This window comes from Balaenoptera musculus, chromosome 13 (genome assembly GCF_009873245.2).
Source record: "Balaenoptera musculus isolate JJ_BM4_2016_0621 chromosome 13, mBalMus1.pri.v3, whole genome shotgun sequence".
In the NCBI taxonomy this organism is placed as follows: Eukaryota; Metazoa; Chordata; class Mammalia; order Artiodactyla; family Balaenopteridae; genus Balaenoptera; species Balaenoptera musculus.
Window position 1 is genome coordinate 83957003 of NC_045797.1, and position 19890 is coordinate 83976892.

Below are 19890 nucleotides of genomic sequence, written 5' to 3' on the forward strand. Positions count from 1 at the left end.
TGGTGAATAAACGCAGCAAAATACTAACTGCCTCAGGCCTAGACTGAAATAACCAGGCCCCTTAAATGTCTTTACTATAAAGATACATTGGAAGATCCTTTAAAAAAAATCCAGTTAGTGTTTCTGTTTAGGGAGATGGGGTCTTCAGTGTCTTTTGGAGAGTAATCCTTTTGTATCTGATTCAGTGGTCACAGTCACCTTTGGAGGGTTGAAAAGGAAAATCAGTTCAGTTTTTTCTTCCTGTGTAGGGAATACCCAGTTCTTCCCTATTGTGTGTTTCTTCCTGTGTGTCTACTTTACTATTCATAGAGCCCACTTCACTTCTGACCCTTCTGGTCCCCAGATGTGGAGGTTTTTCTTTACACCAAGCTGTTTCCTGCAACGCCAGCTGGGGTTAACTCAGTTCTGACACTCTCTTCCTGGAGATAGCATCAGATCCCAAAGGTTAAGGGCTCAGTCCCATAAGAGTGCCCTGACATACAATAAGAAGTTGTCATTAAAAATGTACAGGAAAGTGATAGGCATTACCAGATAGGGTTACAAATTTTATTTTTGGTATGGATATTAAGTCCTCCAGAAATGTTTTCTGCCTTGGGGATAATAGAGCATATTGCACAATTATGGGTCTGTTACCTGACGTAATCGTATGACGGTCAGCATAAGGGAAAGTCCACATTTGGATTTTGGTGAATAAAAAAACTAGATACAACGTTAACTCTCCTTAGAAAGCTTCAAATAAGAATGCCTGGGCTTCCCTGGTGGCGCAGTGGTTGAGAATCTGCCTGCCAATGCAGGGGACACGGGTTCGAGCCCTGGTCTGGGAGGATCCCACATGCCGCGGAGCAACTGGGCCCGTGAGCCACAATTACTGAGCCTGCGCTTCTGGAGCCTGTGCTCCGCAGCAAGAGAGGCCGCGATAATGAGAGGCCTGCGCACCATGATGAAGAGTGGCCCCCACTTGCCGCAACTAGAGAAAGCCCTCGCACAGAAACAAAGACCCAACACAGCCATAAATAAATAAATAAATAAAATTAAAAAAAAAAAAAAAAGAATGCCTGTAAAGAAGCAAAATTAAGTTATTTAATACTTGATTTCAGTCCTTTTAAGAATCTGAAATTAGTATATCATTCAAAGCCGTAATAGAAAATAACAGATGCTTTAGAGCAGCGGTCCCCAACCTTTTTGGCATCCGGCACCGGTTTCATGGAAGACAGTTTTTCCGAAGACGGGGTGGGTGGCAGTGGGGGGGGGGGGAGTGGGGGAGGGGTCAGGCGGTAATGGGGAGCGGCAGATGAAGCTTTGCTCGCTTGCCTGCCACTCACCTCCTGCTGTGCGGCTGGGTTCCGAGGGGTTAGGGACCCCTGCTTTAGAGTGAGATTTGTTGCATGTTTAAAGCATTTGTATTTGTTTCTCGTGTTGATATTTTTTGTTTCCCCTTTTCCTTATCAGTTTTACTAACTTAATTATGTATATGTTCTTTATTGTAAACTGTACACATTTTTCCCCTCCAGTTTTATTGAGATATAATTGACATACAGCACTGTATAAGTTTAAGGTGTACAGCATAATGACTTGACTTACATACATCATGAAATGATGACCACAGTAAGTTTAGTAAACATCCATCATCTCATGTAGATACAAAATTAAGGAAAGTTAAACAAATTTTTTTTTTCTTGTGATGAAGACTCTTAGGATTTACTCTCTTAACAACTTTCATATTTAACATTCAGTAATGTAATTATATATCATGTTATACAGTACATCCCTAGCACTTATTTATAACTGGAAGTTTGTACCTTTTGACCACCTTCATCCAGTTACCCCTCCCCCTGCTCCCTTAGTTCTAGTAATCACAAATCTGATCTCTTTTTCTATGAATTTGTTTGTTTTCGAAGTATAATTGACTTAAAGCAAATACTATGTTAGTTCCTGCTACACAACATAGTGATTCGATATTTCTATACATTTTAAAATAATCACAATAAGTCTAGTTACGACATGTCACCATACAAAGATATTACATACTTATTGACTATATTCCCTACACTATACATTTCATACCTGTGACTCATTTATTTTGCAACTGGAAGTTTGTACCTCTTAATCTCCCTCACATGTTTCTTTCCTCCCTCAATCCCCTTCCTTCTGGCAACCACCTGTTTGTTCTCTGTATCTATGACTTTGTTTCTGTTTTGTTTGTTCATTTGTTTTGTTTTTTAAATTACACATATAACTGAAATCATACAGTAAAAAAAAAAAAAAAAGAGTGCCCTGATTCTGCACTCCCCCCCTTACACCCCCAGATGCCACTCACAAGCCCAGGTCATCGCCTGTGCTTCTAACCAACTGGCTATAGATTGGGGGTTCCAATGACCCCCTCCTTGGGTTCAGTTAGTTTCCTAGAGCGGCTCGTAGAACTCAGGGAAACACGTTTGCCAGTTTGTGATAAGAGGCTGTGATCGAGGATACAGATGAGCATCCAGATGGAAGAGATGCACGAGGCGAGGTGTGTGGGAAGGGGCGTGGAGCGCCCCTGCCTCTGAGTGCACCCGTCTCCCAGCACCCCCATGTGTCCGCCAACCCGGTCCTAAGCTCTCCGAACCCTGTACTCTTGGGACTTTATGGCGGCTTCATCACATAGGCACGGTCGGCCCTTAGCTCCGTTTTAAGCCCTTGTCCCTCCGAAAGAGAATGGAAGGCGGGGCTGAAAATTCCAGGCTTCTCATGGTGGCTTGGTCATTTTGGTGACCAGCCCCCATCCAGGAGCCACCAAGGAGCCCGCTCCAGGTCGGCTCATTACAACAAAAGACACTCCCATTTTGACCCAGGAAATTACAGGGGCTTCAGGAGCTCTGCGCCAGGAACTGGGGCCAGAGACCAGTGCATATTTTATACTGTTTCATGAGGGTCCTGTGCTCTCCGCTCCTCAGGGGTCTCATGGCCTTTGTCTGGGCTGAAAGTGAAGCCATTTTAGCCATTTGCAAACTGTGGCGGCCCTACCTCTAGAAGTACCCATGCTGAGTTTTACCCAAGTCTTGTTCTGCTTTTCTTGATAATTTCAGATGGTTTGGGAAATGGACTCCATTTTAGAGCTCCAGGTAAAAATGCCCAAATGTAGAAGGTCATTTTCATGTTTCTGTACACCAAGTGGGCAAGCTAGGGTTCAGGCTTCCTTTGAGATGCTGGTCAACTGTAGAAACTCAAAGAAACTTAAGATCTTGGGGACTCATGAAAACGTTTAGGTAATAATTTGGGATTTAATCTTTTAATAGACTATATGTAATAATATGCCTCTTACTAAGCTCAACTATTTAAACACTTTAAACATGGATCATTGATGTAAATATTCAGGGAAAGATGAAGAGGTAAACCAGAGCAGACCCTGTTTTGCAGGCCTGGATCGTTACATCTAGGAAGACGGCCGCCTGTGCCCCGTTCTCAGTGTCCCTGCAGCGGGGCCTGTGCCTGAGCCTGGGGTGGCTTAGAGTCTGGTGACTCTCTGCTCGTGCTGGACTGGCTGGGGTGTTTGGTCTCAGCATTCGTGTAGCTTACTTTCCTGTGAAGAATTTTAGGCTCTTAACCACATTCACGTCCCCTTTTTAGCATCTTGCAGAGGGCCATGACTCAATTCCATACAAATGACATTTAGAGGCGACAGTGAACCTGACATACCTTCAAGGTGGTTCTGATTGTGGCTTTTGTGTTAAAGTTTGTCCCTGGAAAAGAAGCACAAACACCACCTGGGATGAATTTTTATGTTATTTTGGGTCCTATGTGGCCTCTTTTCTCTTAAGATGTTTTCAAACTGCAGTAAACAGTCCATCTATAAGACCATTGAGAGTAAGGCCCAGGAGTGTTTTCAAGAACGCAGCAACAAAGTGTGCGGGAACTCCAGGGTGGACGAGGGGGAGGAGTGTGACCCCGGCATCATGTACCTGAACAACGACACCTGCTGCAACAGTGACTGCACGCTGAGGCCGGGCGTCCAGTGCAGGTGAGGAGCGTGGCGCGGGGTGGAGTTGGGCGCCTGACAAGGGTCTTCACAACAGCGGGCTGAAAACGTGGGGCTCTAGAATCATCAGAGGGTCTGGCAAGTGTGTGTTTACCCCTTCTGCCCTTTACAGCGAGAAAAATGTTTTCTGGAAAGCAACGTGACATTGTATCACAAATCCCCCATCTTGCATCCTCTCTGCTGCAGCAATGCCATAGTACAAAGAATCTTTTCTAAGGAAACAGAGATGTACAAAGATGATTTAGCAGGGATGTTCATGGCTACATTCTTTTATAATAACAAAATATGGGAAACAATCAAAATGACAGTCCTGGGACATAAATTAATTATTGTGTATCTATACTGTAAATAGTGTTGAAGAATACTGTTTAATCCCAGAAACTGTGGAGGAAGCAGGTTACAAGTTAGAAGGTACTTATGTTTCCATTTTTAACGTCCAGTGCCTGACTTAGAAGTAGAGGGGAAAACTTTAATTTATGGTAACAGATTTAATGGTATACAGTGCATATTATATTAACATTGTAAATACTGATAGGGCTGACTAGTTTCTTGACCACTGTTGCCTTGTGGGCTTGTGTATTTTGTTTTGTTTTGTTTTTTGTTTTTTAAGTTTTTGGCTGCGCCATGCGGCATGCAGGATCTTAGTTCCCTGACCAGGGATCGAACCCATGCCCCCTGTGTTGGGAGTGTGGAGTCTTAACCACTGGACCACCAGGGAAGTCCTTTTTTTTTTTTTTAAATTACTGTATTAAGTTAATGAAAACCAAGGACACCAAGATGTTTTAAAGATGGGTCACTTTGGACCACTGTGCTGCCTGAGTCTGCATCAGGAAGGGTAGATGGACCATGTGCAGGTGGTGCTAGCACCTGGGACTCTGTGCAGGAGTGGGTGACCCAGCCAGGAGACCCTGCCCTGCCATTTCAGGGCCCTGTGGCATGACCATAGTCTGTGCTGTGGGGCTGTCCTTTGACTTGGACTGTCTGCTCTTCCTCTCTAGTGATAGGAACAGTCCTTGCTGTAAAAACTGTCAGTTCGAGACGGCCCAGAAGAAGTGCCAAGAGGCTATTAATGCTACTTGCAAAGGCGTGTCTTACTGCACAGGTATGTCCTCCCGTTGGTTCTCTTGGAATAATTTGCTCAAACGGGTATGTGTGTGTTGGAAAGCAAGATTGTGTTTCATTCAGATGAATATAGCCCTTTTTTTTTTACCTCATGTGCAGAGTTGAGTTGATCTCAGCACACTTGTCATTGGTCTGTGCAAGGCCCGTGATTATTTCTCTTTGTTGTTTATTCCCTTTTATTCACTTCCGTTCTCCTTCACCTCATAGGCATCTGCTTTAACTTGTTTAATATTTGCCTAGATAGGTGTATATCCTTGAAAGATAGTGTGTTTATTTTCTGTATATGTGTGTTTTTAACGTGCCAAAATGATACTATACCTTAGATCATTTTTTTAAAAACTCAATACCATGTTTTTACAACTCTGTTTTCTATTGCCCTGTATTTCTGTCTGTGTATCTATATCTCTGTATCTAGTTCATTGTTTTGGGCACTTGCTGAGTGTTTAGTCTTGTGATTTACTATATTTTACTTATCTGTTCACCAAGCAGTAGCTGCTTGGATTGCCTTTATCTCCTAATACTGCAGATAGGACTACTTTGGGAGCTCTGAGAGCTTGCTGGGTGCATACGGAGGAGTGGAATTGCTTAGTCGTGGAGGGAGGCACTCCAGCGTTCTCTAGAGCAGCAGTAACGGGTTTGTCAGTGCCACTGTCAGTGGTCCAGGTTTCTGTATTCTGATGTCCTTGCTGACACACTGTATTATCTAGCTGTCTTATTTTTTTTGCTGGTCTGATGAATATAAAGTGATTTCTTCTTATTTACATTTTTCTTGAACATTCTTTATATTTGTTAGCTATTTAAATTTCTCCTTTTGTGAATAACTAGTTCATTTATTTGGTCCATTTATAAAAATTGCATTTCATTTCTGCTATTATTGATTTGGAGGAGTTCTTTTATGATAATCCATTTGGTTTAAACATTGCATATACCTTCCTCTTATCTGTTGTCCTTTTTGGAACTGAAATCTTTCACTTAAATCAAATCTGTCATTTTGTTTGTGTATTTATTTTTTTGAGTTGTGGATAGTTATAAAGATATTTTCCACAACTGCTTCTGTAGCTTCATAATTTTACCTTTTACATTTAGGACTTTATCTGGAGCTAATTTTGAGATTGTATTGATTATCAATATTACCTGTAGTTCTGTTAGTTGTTCCTTTAAAAAATCTCCAAGCTATATTATTAGGTACATGACTGGACATATTCTCTACATCTTCTTTTTTTTTTTTTAATCAGTCATCAATTTTATACACATCACTTTATACATGTCAATCCCAATCGCCCAATTCAGCACACCACCATCCCCACCCCACTGCAGTTTTCCCCCCTTGGTGTCCATACGTTTGTTCTCTACATCTGTGTCTCAACTTCTGCCCTGCAACCCAGTTCATCTGTACCATTTTTCTAGGTTCCACATATATGCGTTAATATACGATATTTGTTTTTCTCTTTCTGACTTACTTCACTCTGTATGACAGTCTCTAGATCCATCCACGTCTCAACAAATGACTCAATTTCGTTCCTTTTTATGGCTGAGTAATATTCCATTGTATATATGTACCGCAACTTCTTTATCCATTCGTCTGTTGATGGGCATTTAGGTTGCTTCCATGACCTGGCTATTGTAAATAGTGCTGCAATGAACATTTGGGTGCACGTGTCTTTTTGAATTACGGTTTTCTCTGGGTATATGCCCAGTAGTGGGATTGCTGGGTCATATGGTAATTCTATTTTTAGTTTTTTAAGGAACCTCCATATTGTTCTCCATAGTGGCTGTATCAATTTACATTCCCACCAACAGTGCAAGAGGGTTCCCTTTTCTCCACACCCTCTCCAGCATTTGTTGTTTGTAGATTTTCTGATGATGCCCATTCGAACTGGTGTGAGGTGATACCTCATTGTAGTTTTGATTTGCATTTCTCTAATGATTAGTGATGTTGAGCATCTTTTCATGTGCTTCGTGGCCGTCTGTATGTCTTCTTTGGAGAAATGTCTATTTAGGTCTTCTGCCCATTTTTGGATTGGGGTGTTTGTTTCTTTAATATTGAGCTGAATGAGCTGTTTATATATTTTGGAGATTAATCCTTTGTCCATTGATTCGTTTGCAAATATTTTCTCCCATTCTGAGGGTTGTCTTGTTGTCTTGTTTATGGTTTCCTTTGCTGTGCAAAAGCTTTGAAGTTTCATTAGGTCCCATTTGTTTATTTTTGTTTTTATTTCCATTACTCTAGGAGGTGGATCAAAAAAGATCTTGCTGTGATTTATGTCAAAGAGTGTTCTTCCTATGTTTTCCTCTAAGAGGTTTATAGTGTCCGGTCTTACATTTAGGTCTCGAATCCATTTTGAGTTTATTTTTGTGTATGGTGTTAGGGAGTGTTCTAATTTCATTCTCTTACATGTAGCTGTCCAGTTTTCCCAGCACCACTTATTGAAGAGACTCTCTTTTCCCCATTGTATATCCTTGCCTCCTTTGTCATAGATTAGTTGACCATAGGTGCGTGGGTTTATCTCTGGGCTTGCTTTCTTGTTCCATTGATCTGTGTTTCTGTTTTTGTGCCAGTACCATATTGTCTTGATTACTGTAGCTTTGTAGTATAGTCTGAAGTCAGGGAGTCTGATTCCTCCAGCTCCGTTTTTTTCCCTCAAGACTGCTTTGGCTATTCGGGGTCTTTTGTGTCTCCATACAAATTTTAAGATGATTTGTTCTAGTTCCGTAAAAAATGCCATTGGTGGGCTTCCCTGGTGGCGCAGTGGTTGAGAATCTGCCTGCTAATGCAGGGGACACGGGTTCGAGCCCTGGTCTGGGAAGATCCCACATGCCATGGAGCAACTGGGCCCGTGAGCCACAACTGCTGAGCCTGCGCGTCTGGAGCCTGTGCCCCGCAACGGGAGGGGCCGCGATAGCGAGAGACCCGCGCACCGTGATGAAGAGTGGCCCCCGCTTGCCGCAACTAGAGAAAGCCCTCGCACGAAACAAAGACCCAACACAGCTAAATAAATAAATAAATAAATAAAGTATCTATTAAAAAAAATGCCATTGGTAATTTGATAGGGATTGCATTGAATCTGTAGATTGCTTTGGGTAGTAGAGTCATTTTCACAATGTTGATTCTTCCAATCCAAGAACATGGTATATCTCTCCATCTGTTTGTATCATCTTTAATTTCTTTCATCAGTGTCTTATAGTTTTCTGCATACAGGTCTTTTGTCTCCCTAGGTAGGTTTATTCCTAGGTATTTTATTCTTTTTGTTGCAATGGTAAATGGGAGTGTTTCCATAATTTCTCTTTCGTATTTTTCATCATTAGTGTATAGGAATGCAAGAGATTTCTGTGCATTAATTTTGTACCCTGCAACTTTACCAAATTCATTAATTAGCTCTAGCAGTTTTCTGGTGGCAGTTTTAGGATTCTCTATGTATAGTATCATGTCATCTGCAAACAGTGACAGTTTTACTTCTTCTTTTCCAATTTGTATTCCGTTTATTTCTTTTTCTTCTCTGATTGCCGTGGCTAGGACTTCCAGAACTATGCTGAATAATAGTGGTGAGAGTGGACATCCTTGTCTCGTTCCTGATCTTAGAGGAAATGCTTTCAGTTTTTCACTGTTGAGAATGATGTTTGCTGTGGGTTTGTCATATATGGCCTTTATTATGTTGAGGTAGGTTCCCTCTATGCCCACTTTCTGGAGAGTTATTATCATAAATGGGTGTTGAATTTTGTCAAAAGCTTTTTCTGCATCTATTGAGATGATCATATGGTTTTTATTCTTCAATTTGTTAATATGGTGTATCACATTGATTGATTTGCGTATATTGAAGAATCCTTGCATCCCTGGGATAAATCCCACTTGATCGCGGTGTATGATCCTTTTAATGTGTTGTTGGATTCTGTTTGCTAGTATTTTGTTGAGGATTTTTGCATCTATATTCATCAGTGATACTGGTCTGTAATTTTCTTTTTTTGTAGTATCTTTGTCTGGTTTTGGTATCACAGTGATGATGGCCTCATAGAATGAGTTTGGGAGTGTTCCTTCCTCTGCAATTTTTTGGAAGAGTTTGAGAAGGATGGGTGTTAGCTCTTCTCTGAATGTTTGATAGAATTCACCTGTGAAGCCATCTGGTCCTGGATTTTTGTTTGTTGGAAGATTTTTAATCACAGTTTCAATTTCATTACTTGTGATTGGTCTGTTCATATTTTCTGTTTCTTCCTGGTTTAGTGTTGGAAGGTTATACCTTTCTAAGAATTTGTCCATTTCTTCCAGGTTGTCCATTTTATTGGCATAGAGTTGCTTGTAGTAGTCTCTTAGGATGCTTTGTATTTCTGCGGTGTCTGTTGTAACTTCTCCTTTTTCATTCCTGATTTTATTGATTTGAGTCCTCTCCCTCTTTTTCTTGATGAGTCTGGCTAATGGCTTATCAATTTTGTTTATTTTGTCAAAGAACCAGCTTTTAGTTTTATTGATCTTTGCTATTGTTTTCTTTGTTTCTATTTCATTTATTTCCGCTCTGATCTTTATGATTTCTTTCCTTCTGCTAACTTTGGGTTTTGTTTGTTCTTCTTTCTCTAGTTTCTTTAGGTGTAAGGTTAGATTGTTTACTTGAGATTTTTCTTGTTTCTTTAGGTAGGCTTGTATAGCTATAAACTTCCCTCTTAGAATTGCTTTTGCTGCATCCCATAGGTTTGGGTCATCGTGTTTTCATTGTCATTTGTCTCTAGGTATTTTTTGATTTCCTCTTTGATTTCTTCAGTGATCTCTTGGTTATTTAGTAACGTATTGTTTAGCCTCCATGTGTTTGTGTGTTTTACGTTTTTTTCCCTGTAATTCATTTCTAATCTCATAGCATTGTGGTCAGAAAAGATGCTTGATATGATTTCAATTTTCTTAAATTTACTGAGGCTTGATTTGTGGCCCAAGATGTGATCTATCCTGGAGAATGTTCCGTGCGCACTTGAGAAGAAAGTGTCATCTGCTGTTTTTGGATGGAATGTCCTATAAATATCAATTAAATCTATCTGGTCTATTGTGTCATTTAAAGCTTCTGTTTCCTTATTTATTTTCATTTTGGATGATCTGTCCATTGGTGTAAGTGAGGTGTTAAAGTCCCCCACTATGATTGTGTTACTCTCAATTTCCTCTTTTATAGCTGTTAGCAGTTGCCTTATGTATTGAGGTGCTCCTATGTTGGGTGCATATATATTTATAATTGTTATATCTTCTTCTTGGATTGATCCCTTGATCATTATGTAGTGTCCTTCCTGTCTCTTGGAACATTCTTTATTTTAAAGTCTATTTTATCTGATATGAGTATAGCTACTCCAGTTTTCTTTTGATTTCCATTTGCATGGAATATCTTTTTCCATCCCCTCACTTTCAGTCTGTATGTGTCCCTAGGTCTAAAGTGGGTCTCTTGTAGACAGCATATATATGGGTCTTGTTTTTGTATCCATTCAGCAAGCCTGTGTCTTTTGGTTGGAGCATTTAATCCATTCACGTTTAAGGTAATTATCGATATGTATGTTCCTATGACCATTTTCTTAATTGTTTTAGGTTTGTTTTTGTAGGTCCTTTTCTTCTCCTGTGTTTCCCACTCAGAGAAGTTTCTTTAGCATTTGTTGTAGAGCTGGTTTGGTGGTGCTGAATTCTCTTAGCTTTTGCTTGTCTGTAAAGCTTTTGATTTCTCCATCAAATCTAAATGAGATCCTTGCTGGGTAGATTAATCTTGGTTGTAGGTTCTTCCCTTTCATCACTTTAAGTATATCATGCCATTCCCTTCTGGCTTGTAGAGTTTCTGCTGAGAAATCAGCTGTTAACCTTATGGGAGTTCCCTTGTATGTTATTTGTCGTTTTTCCCTTGCTGCTTTCAATAATTTTTCTTTGTCTTTAATTTTTGCCAATTTGATTACTATGTGTCTCGGCGTGTTTCTCCTTGGGTTTATCCTGTATGGGACTCTCTGCGCTTCCTGGACTTGGGTGGCTATTTCCTTTCCCATGTTAGGGAAGTTTTCGACTATAATCTCTTCAGATATTTTCTCGGGTCCTTTCTCTCTCTCTTGTCCTTCTGGGACCCCTATAATGCGAATGTTGTTGCGTTTAATGTTGTCCCAGAGGTCTCTTAGGCTGTCTTCATTTCTCTTCATTCTTTTTTCTTTAGTCTGTTCCGCAGCAGTGAATTCCACCATTCTGTCTTCCAGGTCACTTATCCGTTCTTCTGCCTCAGTTATTCTGCTATTGATTCCTTCTAGTGTAGTTTTCATTTCAGTTATTGTATTGGTCATCTCTGTTTGTTTGTTCTTTAATTCTTCTAGGTCTTTGTTAATCATTTCTTGCATCTTCTCAATCTTTGCCTCCATTCTTATTCCGAGGTCCTGGATCATCTTCACTATCATTATTCTGAATTCTTTTTCTGGAAGGTTGCCTATCTCCACTTCATTTAGTTGTTTTTCTGGGGTTTTTTCTTGTTCCTTCATCTGGTATATAGCCCTCTGCCTTTTCATCTTGTCTATCTTTCTGTGAATGTGGTTTCTGTTCCACAGGCTGCAGGATTGTAGTTTTTCTTGCTTCTGCTGTCTGCCCTCTGGTGGTTGAGGCTATGTAAGAGGCTTGATGGGAGGCTCTGGTGGTGGGTAGAGCTGACTGTTGCTGTGGCGGTCAGAGCTCAGTAAAACTTTAATCCACTTGACTGTTGATGGGTGGGGCTGGGTTCCCTCCCTGTTGGTTGTTTTGCCTGAGGCAACCCAACAGTGGAGCCTACCTGGGCTCTTTGGTGGGGCTAATGGCAGACCCTGGGAGGGCTCATGCCATGGAGTACTTCCCAGAACTTCTGCTGCCAGTGTCCTTGTCCCCACGGTGAAACAGAGCCAGCCCCCGCCTCTGCAGGAGACCCTCCAACACTAGCAGGTAGATCTGGTTCAGTCTCCCCCAGGGTCACTGCTCCTTCCCCTGGGTCCCAATGCGCACACTATTCCGTGTGCGCCCTCCAAGAGTGGAGTCTCTGTTTCCCCCAGTCCTGTCGAAGTCCTGCAATCAATTCCCACTAGGCTTCAAAGTCTGATTCTCTATGAATTCCTCGTCCCGTTGCTGGACCCCCAGGTTGGGAAGCCTGACGTGGGGCTCAGAACCTTCACTCCAGTGGGTGGACTTCTGTGGTATAAGTGTTCGCCAGTCTGTGAGTCACCCACCCAGCAGTTATGGGATTTGATTTTACTCTGATTGCGCCCTTCCTACCGTCTCACTGTGGCTTCTCCTCTGTCCTTGGACGTGGGGTATCCTCCTTGGTGAAGTCCAGTGTCTTCCTGTCGATGATTGTCCAGCAGCCAGTTTTGATTCCGGTGTTCTCGCAAGAGGGAGTGAGAGCACGTCCTTCTACTCCGCCATCTTGGTTGATCCTCCTCTCTACATCTTGTTGATCTGCTATTCCTTCATCAGTATGTAGTGCTCCTTTTTGACCCTTGTGATTTCTTTTAACTTTTTTTTTTTTAATTTTTATTGGAGTATAGTTGATTTACAATGTTGTGTTAGTTACAGGTGTACAGCAAAGTGAATCCATTACACATATACTGTTTTAACTTAAATTGTTTAATATTCAGTCTGCTACCTGTTTGTTGTTGTTCTTGTTCCTGTTGTCTGGTGTATCTATCCCATCTTGTATTTTTCTAATTTCTGTGCCCTTTGGTTGCTTGGTTTGATTTTTGTAGCAGCTTTATTGAGATATAATTAACACATTATACCACCTGCCCATTTAAAGTGTAAGTTCAGTGGTTTCTAGTATACTCACATGTGTGCATCCACCTACCAGTCAATTTCCATCACCTCGGAAAGAAGTCCGTGCCCTTCAGCCATCATTTCGAGTCTCCTCATCATCCCAGTTCCAGACAACCACTAATCTACTTTCTGTGTCTGTGGATTTGCCTAATCTGGATGTTTCATATAAATGGAATCATACAATATGTGGGCTTCTTTCCCTCAGAATGTTTTCAAGGTTTATCCATGTTGTAGCATGAATCAGTCCTTCATTTATTTTTATTGCTGAATAATATTCCATTGTATGGATATATCACATTTTTTTATTCATTCATCAATTGAGGAATTTTGGATTGTTGCTGCTTTTTGGCTGCTATGAATAATGATACTATGCAGATTTGTGTGCAAGTTTTCTTTTTTTAAACGAACCCACCCAATTTTTAATTAATTAATTAATTAATTAAAGTTTTGGCTGCGTTGGGTCTTCGTTGCTGCACGAGGGCTTTCTCTAGTTTTGGCGAGCGGCGGCTACTCTTTGTTGTGGTGTGCGGGCTTCTCATTGTGGTGGCTTCTCTTGTTGCAGAGCACAGGCTCTAGGTGCGCGGGCTTCAGTAGTTGTGGCACGTGGGCTCAGTAGTTGTGACGCACGGGCTTAGTTGCTCTGTGGCATGTGGGATCTTCCCGGACCAGGGCTCAAACCCGTGTCCCCTGCACTGGCAGGCGGATACTTGACCACTGCGCCACCAGGGAAGTCCCTGTGTGCAAGTTTTTGTGTGGACTTATGTTTTTATTTCTCCTATATATATATATATATATATATATATATATCCTGTTGTTGAATTGCTGGGTCAGGCGGTAACTCTGTTTAATCCTTTGAAGAACTGCCAGGCTGTTTTCCAAGTGGCTGCACCATTTTACGTTCCCACCAGCATGTGTGAAGGTTCCAGTTTCTCCAAATCCTCACCAACACTTGTTATTGTCTGTCTTTTTTTTTTTTGGCCGCCCACGTGGCATGCAGGATCTTAGTTCCCCGACCAGGGATCGAACCCGTGCCCTCTGCAGTGGAAGCGTGGAGTCCTAACCACTGGACCGCTAGGGAATTCCCCTGTCTTTTTGATTGTAGCCATCTTAGTGGATGCAAAGTTTTACCTCATTTTGGTTTTTCCTTCGGCTTTTACATGTGCATTTTATAAGATGTTACTTACGATTCTTACATTCTGAGATCTGTCAGCATCACATTAGTTTGGCAAATGTCAGGAGCCTGAATATCTCAATCAGTCTTTAAAAAACACTTTCTAGCTGTGCTCAGTGTTTGTCTTTATTGTAATAATAGAAAGATGTTTTCTTTAAATAAGTGTAAGTAAAACAATTTGTAAAAAAGACACTCCTTTTCAAACAGCCTTTTGTTCCCTCGGTATTTTATACAAAGTAGCAGCAGCATCACCCGGGCTCTTGTTGGACAGGGCAGTGCGCAGTCCCCTCCCCGGCCTCCTGCAGCTGGCAGCCCTGGGGGCAGGGCCCAGCACGCTGTCGCAGCATCCACTGGCGGACCTTGATGCGTGCTCCACTTCGAGTACCATGTTAAATAGGTGATGCCGTGTTTGTAATTATTTTCCTGTGCGCTTTATACTCTGATTTTAATCTTTTAAGAACAGATGTTCAACAAATATTCTAAAGCATTTTTTATGTCTCTGCTGAGGGCAGCGTAACATACTAAACATATGGTGACAATACAGAGTATAAACCTTCACTGAACTTGCTGCACTTTTTCCAGAGCTTGCTGTTGGTGGCAGTGAGTTTGCTGTAGGACGGTCTTGTTGACACTCTGAATGCCCAGCACCTATAATGGGTTTCGTAAAACCAGAGGCAAAGGTAGCAGCCTAAGCAAGCGCCCCATATGTTAGGTAGTTAATGTAAGGCTGCTTTTGTAGGAAGTAGGGCAGATGCCTTTACGTTCACAGACCTTTCAGTCCGAATCTTTTGATTGGTTCCATTCCTCAGTTGAAAGGCCAGGCCTGTGGTGGTCTCATGCAGCAGTTTTTCTCTTCCCTTTTAGCGTTGACTTTCAACTGCTTGTGCTTCTCATTTTCCAGAAGGAGTCATTCGTTCCACCCTTTCTCTCGAATTTAACATCCTTGGTTGGCTTTTCTTTGTCCTTAAGAATCATTGATTCATTTAAGAAATATTTGTGGCTTACCTACAGTGTGACAGGGATTGGGCATAACTGATTCATTAATAGTTTTGGTCTCTGCTCTCATGGAGCTGACCAGTCTGGTGGTAAGAAACAGAAACTAACCACAGATAATCGAATAGATGTAAACTGTAAAACATGTGCTGTGAAGGGGGGGAGCGCGTGTAGTGACAGAGCGTGGCGGGGGTGAGGGGTAGCCAGCTGAGGCAGGGTCCTCGGGGATGGCCGAGAAAGGCCGAGAAAGGAGGTCGTGGAGAGAAAACCTGAAGGCTGAGGGGGACCCAGCCAGTCCTCCTGAAAGAGTGGAGACAAGCGCATTGTGGGTACTGAGCGGCATGCAGTCAGGTTCTGAAGGGAGAGAGAAATGGAGTAAATTGAAGGGAGGCTGTTGGAGCGGGCGTGTGGCTTGGGGACGGTTGTGTGCCTTCCTAGGGAGTTTGCGTCTTAGTCAAGGGAGGGCACACAGGTGTCTTTTATTGGTGATAGTAGTAGAGATCTCTTTTATATATACATTCTTTTGCATGTATGTTATGTTTCACGATATGAAGGTAAAAGCAGAATGCTTGGCACGTGTAAGTAGTGACGGAGGCGAGGCCGCGGGGGCCGAGTGGACGCTGGGCGGAGCGGGCAGCTCGGTGCCCGGCGTGGCCAGGCCTCGGTGCTCCCCGGCTGCCGGGACACGGGCCGCCCCGTGGAACTGGGCCACGTGACTCACGGCGGCCCGTGTGCCCTTTGCGTGCTGCAGGTAACAGCAGTGAGTGCCCCCCTCCCGGCGATGCTGCCGACGACACGGTGTGCTTGGATCTCGGCAAGTGTAAAGACGGCAAGTGCGTGCCCTTCTGCGAGCGGGAGCAGAGGCTGGAGTCCTGCGCGTGTAACGGTGAGCACGTGTGCCTGCCCATCCTTGCAGCGGGCGAAGGGGCGGGGAGCGGCGGGCGGTGCGCAGACAGACCGCCGCATCCGGATCCCGCTCCTTCCACGGTCGTCTGTGGAAGCCGTCCTGTCCGTCTCCCTCGTGGCTGCGTTCTCAGACCGTGAGGCCACTCGGCGGTGAGGCCAGAGGGGACTGCGGGAGGGCGGGTGGCTGGAGGTCTGTCCTCACCCCTCCTCCCGCGTCCCAGACGCCGTGAGAGCAGCCGGAGCTGCTGCTTCCCGCTGGCCTCGAGCTCGGATGCTGCTCAGGAGCCGCCCAGGGCGGGCCAGTCCCGGCTCCCACCCGACGGCGGGATGTCTGCTGGGCCAGCTGCTGCGCTCCGCTCAGCCGTGGCCTCTGGGACCCTTGTCCTCAGATTCCCACACTGTTTTTGGAACCCTTGGGTCTGAGGAAGGGCCTGAGGGACGGGCTGGGCTCTGAGCTCCCCGCCCTCCCTCAGAGAGAGTCCTGCTGCTTTCAAAACAAAAATCCCGGAAGTCAGAACCCCTGGGTTGGGCACTTAGCATCCACACAGTGGAGCGAGCGGCTCTTCCAGGTGGAATAACACGTAAAGAAAGGTAACGCACAGTAAACGTCAGCTGATTTATTCAGTGAGCGGCAGGAGGCTCGGGGCGCCCTGCAGGCGCACATAGTAAATGCCCAGGAAATGCCTGACGTGTGAATGGATGAGGAAAAGGTTTCTGTTGTCCCTTTAAAGTGGTTTTGCCTGTTTTCGTGTTCTGGTTGATTTCAATTTTTCCTAAGAAGTCAAGCAAAGATTGTCCCGAGTTATACGGCCCGTTGACCTTTTGGACATTCCTGCCGTTTGTACGTGTGCCAAATACCCCATGTGCTTTCGGAGGTTGGCGTCCATGGAGGGGAGAGGTTGTGCTTGGGCTGCGGCGCTCCTGTCGCTGGTGGGTCACTCAGATCTGCACCCGAGGCCGGCCGCTCTGTCACAGTGGCTTGGCTCTCACTGGAGCCTGGGCTCTCCAGAGGGTGCTGGAGACTGAGAAGCCGAGGATTGAAACCCGCCGTGTAATAACGCTGGGACGAAGGGGGTCAGTTAGCGTTATGAAGGGTTTGAAGTAGAGAGAATAATCTGCTTTTTAATCTCTTAAAGGAAACGTTTCCGTGTAAATCGTTTTTACCTTGCTTTACCTCTCTGAGGGCTGAGGAGCCTGAACTCAGGAGTTACTCTTTGGCGGGGGGAGGGGAGGGGAGGGGTGTGAAACCTGGATCATAGTCGCTGTTGGAATAAAAAATGAGTGCGATTCCTTCCCTCGGGAGCGGGGTAGGAGGGGGACAGGCAGGAGGAGAGCGCGTGTCTAAGAGGCTCTGCTCTGTTTCAGAAACCGACAACTCGTGCAAGGTGTGCTGCAGGGACCCCTCGGGCCGTTGCCTGCCCTATGTCGACGCCGAACAGAAGAACTTATTTTTGAGGAAGGGAAAGCCCTGTACAGTAGGATTTTGTGACATGAATGTGAGTATTTATTTATCTGCAGCTTTTTCTCTAACAGCCAGATGTGAAGTTTTTATTTTGTAAATGCTGGGTTTTGCAAATGGAAGGGAATCAGAGCACCGATGCTGGCCTGTCTATCCGTTGTCCTGGTGTGAGAGTCTAGTTACGTACTGTGCGTGTGACCTCCGAGGAGAAGACCAAGTGCTCTCAGGAGACTAGGCAGGGCCTGGGGGACTTTGTGGTAAAGTTGAGCTTGAGGCAGGGAGTCCTACTTACTTGGTTTTCTGGGCTAATTATAAAAGTCACTAATTCTGCAGGATTGCAAGCTCTGATTTTGAAATGGGTGCTGAGTGGGTAGGAAAGACCCATGGGCAGCTTGACTCGCCTGAGTCAGACCCTTCTGCTGTCCACAAAACCACGATTTTATTCCTGCGCTGTCACGGAAGAGGGCTTAAGGGGCTCGAGAGGCTTCTCTGGCAGTGTGTGTGTGAGATCAGTGCAGTCCTTACTGGAATTGGCCCATCTTTAACAAACTGGTTTTCTTGAGTTTTGTCTTCCGGTAGCTCTAAATTCACTTATAAAAATGGACTGACTGTGGAGTGTCAGTGACAGAGAATGCTACCTTCTTAGGTACCCATTCCAGTGTGTCAGAGATGGCTCTCCTGGCCGTTTGGTTTCAGTGGAGCCCTTTTCATGTTAATTACGTGTTTGACTTGAAGGAAGCCATGTTCCTTCTAAATGCGTGGCCGCTGGGGTAATGCCGGGTGCTTTCTGTTCACAGGGCAAATGTGAGAAGCGAGTGCAGGATGTCATTGAGCGGTTCTGGGAGTTCATTGACAAGCTGAGCATCAATACTTTCGGTATGTGGTTTCCCCGGGTGGGTGGTTGCTTGGAACTGAGCCGATTTCACTGATGACATTAGAAAAGTGTGGTTTCAGACTGATAGGCCCTAATCGTGCAATAGAAGATGGAAATAGTTACTGCTTTTGTTTTGAAACGACTTTGCTGGCTAAAAAAAAAAATGGACACGTTATAGGTCTGCCCCTGTGTAGCGTGTATGCACAAATTTTCAGACAAGGGAAGTAAAAATACTGGCTTCTTTACTAAAAAATGAACATGTGACAGCATAAGTGTCCTTCAGTCCTATAGATTGTAAAGCTGAATCCTGCTTGATGTAAGAGTCATTTATGTAAAAGTGGGCCTCAGACTTTGCAGAAGCAAGGGTGCACTGCGTCCTCTAGGGCTCGTAATGTAGGGCTTGGTCACACAAACAACAGTACCCAGACAGCGTCAGCGTTGTCTTCGCCAGCATCGTGCCTAGTAGGAGCCTCTCCAGGGTGAGTCCCCTGCACGGTCCCTCCGGGGACTGTGTGGCCCTCCTGTGATGCGATCTGTTCTCCACGAGCACATGGGGCCATTCTGGGGAGAGCGCCTGTGTGTGGGGGGACGGCTGGGTGTAGAGCAGGTGGCACAGAGACGCTTCTCGGTGCCGGCTCAGTTGTAATATCCCGCCAGCAGTCTGTGCCGTTTGACAGGTGACAGTACTCTAAGAACGTTGCATTTTCAGTTTCTAAAGTACTTGGTCAGGACATTCACTGTTTGGAATTGTTCACAGGGAAGTTTTTAGCAGACAACATCGTAGGTTCCGTCCTGGTTTTCTCCTTGATATTTTGGATTCCTTTCAGCATTCTGGTCCATTGTGTGGTAAGTCACCAGTTTTTAAGTAATGAAACATTTCATTAAAATTTTGAGCAACTCGAACCATGTAACCTTCGGAAAAGATAAAAATTTGTTCTTAGAAAAATCTGACCTGCTGTTTCCAATGACATTTTTGGTGCTATCCCTGGGAAAGCAGTTTTTGTAAAAAGATTAACTAATGGTCTCTTAAAGAGTTACACTTCTTGTGTGCGGATGTTTTGCCCTCATGTATAATTTCTGAGGAGTTTTATACTTCTAAGCACAGGAGCCTGGTTAACTGGGCTTGTCCAGGACCTCTGGTGAGTGAAGCTTCTGAACGCGCGTGTCCAGGCGGACTTTGCTGTGGCAGAGCAGATGCCACACAGCAGCGTTCCAGACGTGCTGCCCCACCTGGTCTGCAGTCTTGGCGTCGCCGTCCGGGGCGCTCGCTCAGATGCTTCCGCGTGAGCAGAGGGCGCCATCTTCTTTATTGTTCAAAATGAGTAACAGTTACCAGTTGAACAGGGCTTTGAGAAACTCCAGGCACTTTATAAAGTTTGATTTTGAAACGGGCGCCGAGTGGGCAGGAAAGACCTCTGGGCAGCTTGACTCGCCTAAGTCAGACCCTTGTGCTGTCCACAGAAACACGATTTTATTCCTGCGCTGTCACGGGGAGGGCTTAAGGGGCTCGAGAGGCTTCTCTGGGCGGTCTGGTCCTGTTCTTCCCGAAAATTTCTTTCTCCAGAAATTTTCCTATAGATCCGTTCTC

General features: G+C 44.2%; 1 protein-coding gene across 7 annotated transcripts in view; it reads left to right on the forward strand.

Annotated features, from left to right (window-relative positions):
- ADAM17 (ADAM metallopeptidase domain 17) overlaps nt 1-19890 on the forward strand; it is a 61291-nt gene that overhangs the window by 38013 nt on the left and 3388 nt on the right. For 6 of the 7 annotated variants that reach the window (XM_036872453.1, XM_036872454.1, XM_036872455.1 and 3 more), the window contains 6 exons: nt 3798-3997; nt 5014-5117; nt 15815-15949; nt 17335-17465; nt 18226-18304; nt 19060-19148. In XM_036872453.1, the coding sequence (XP_036728348.1) occupies nt 3798-3997; nt 5014-5117; nt 15815-15949; nt 17335-17465; nt 18226-18304; nt 19060-19148 (738 nt within the window). The remainder of the gene's footprint in view (nt 1-3797; nt 3998-5013; nt 5118-15814; nt 15950-17334; nt 17466-18225; nt 18305-19059; nt 19149-19890) is intronic. The other variant, XM_036872456.1, reaches the window with a different exon arrangement.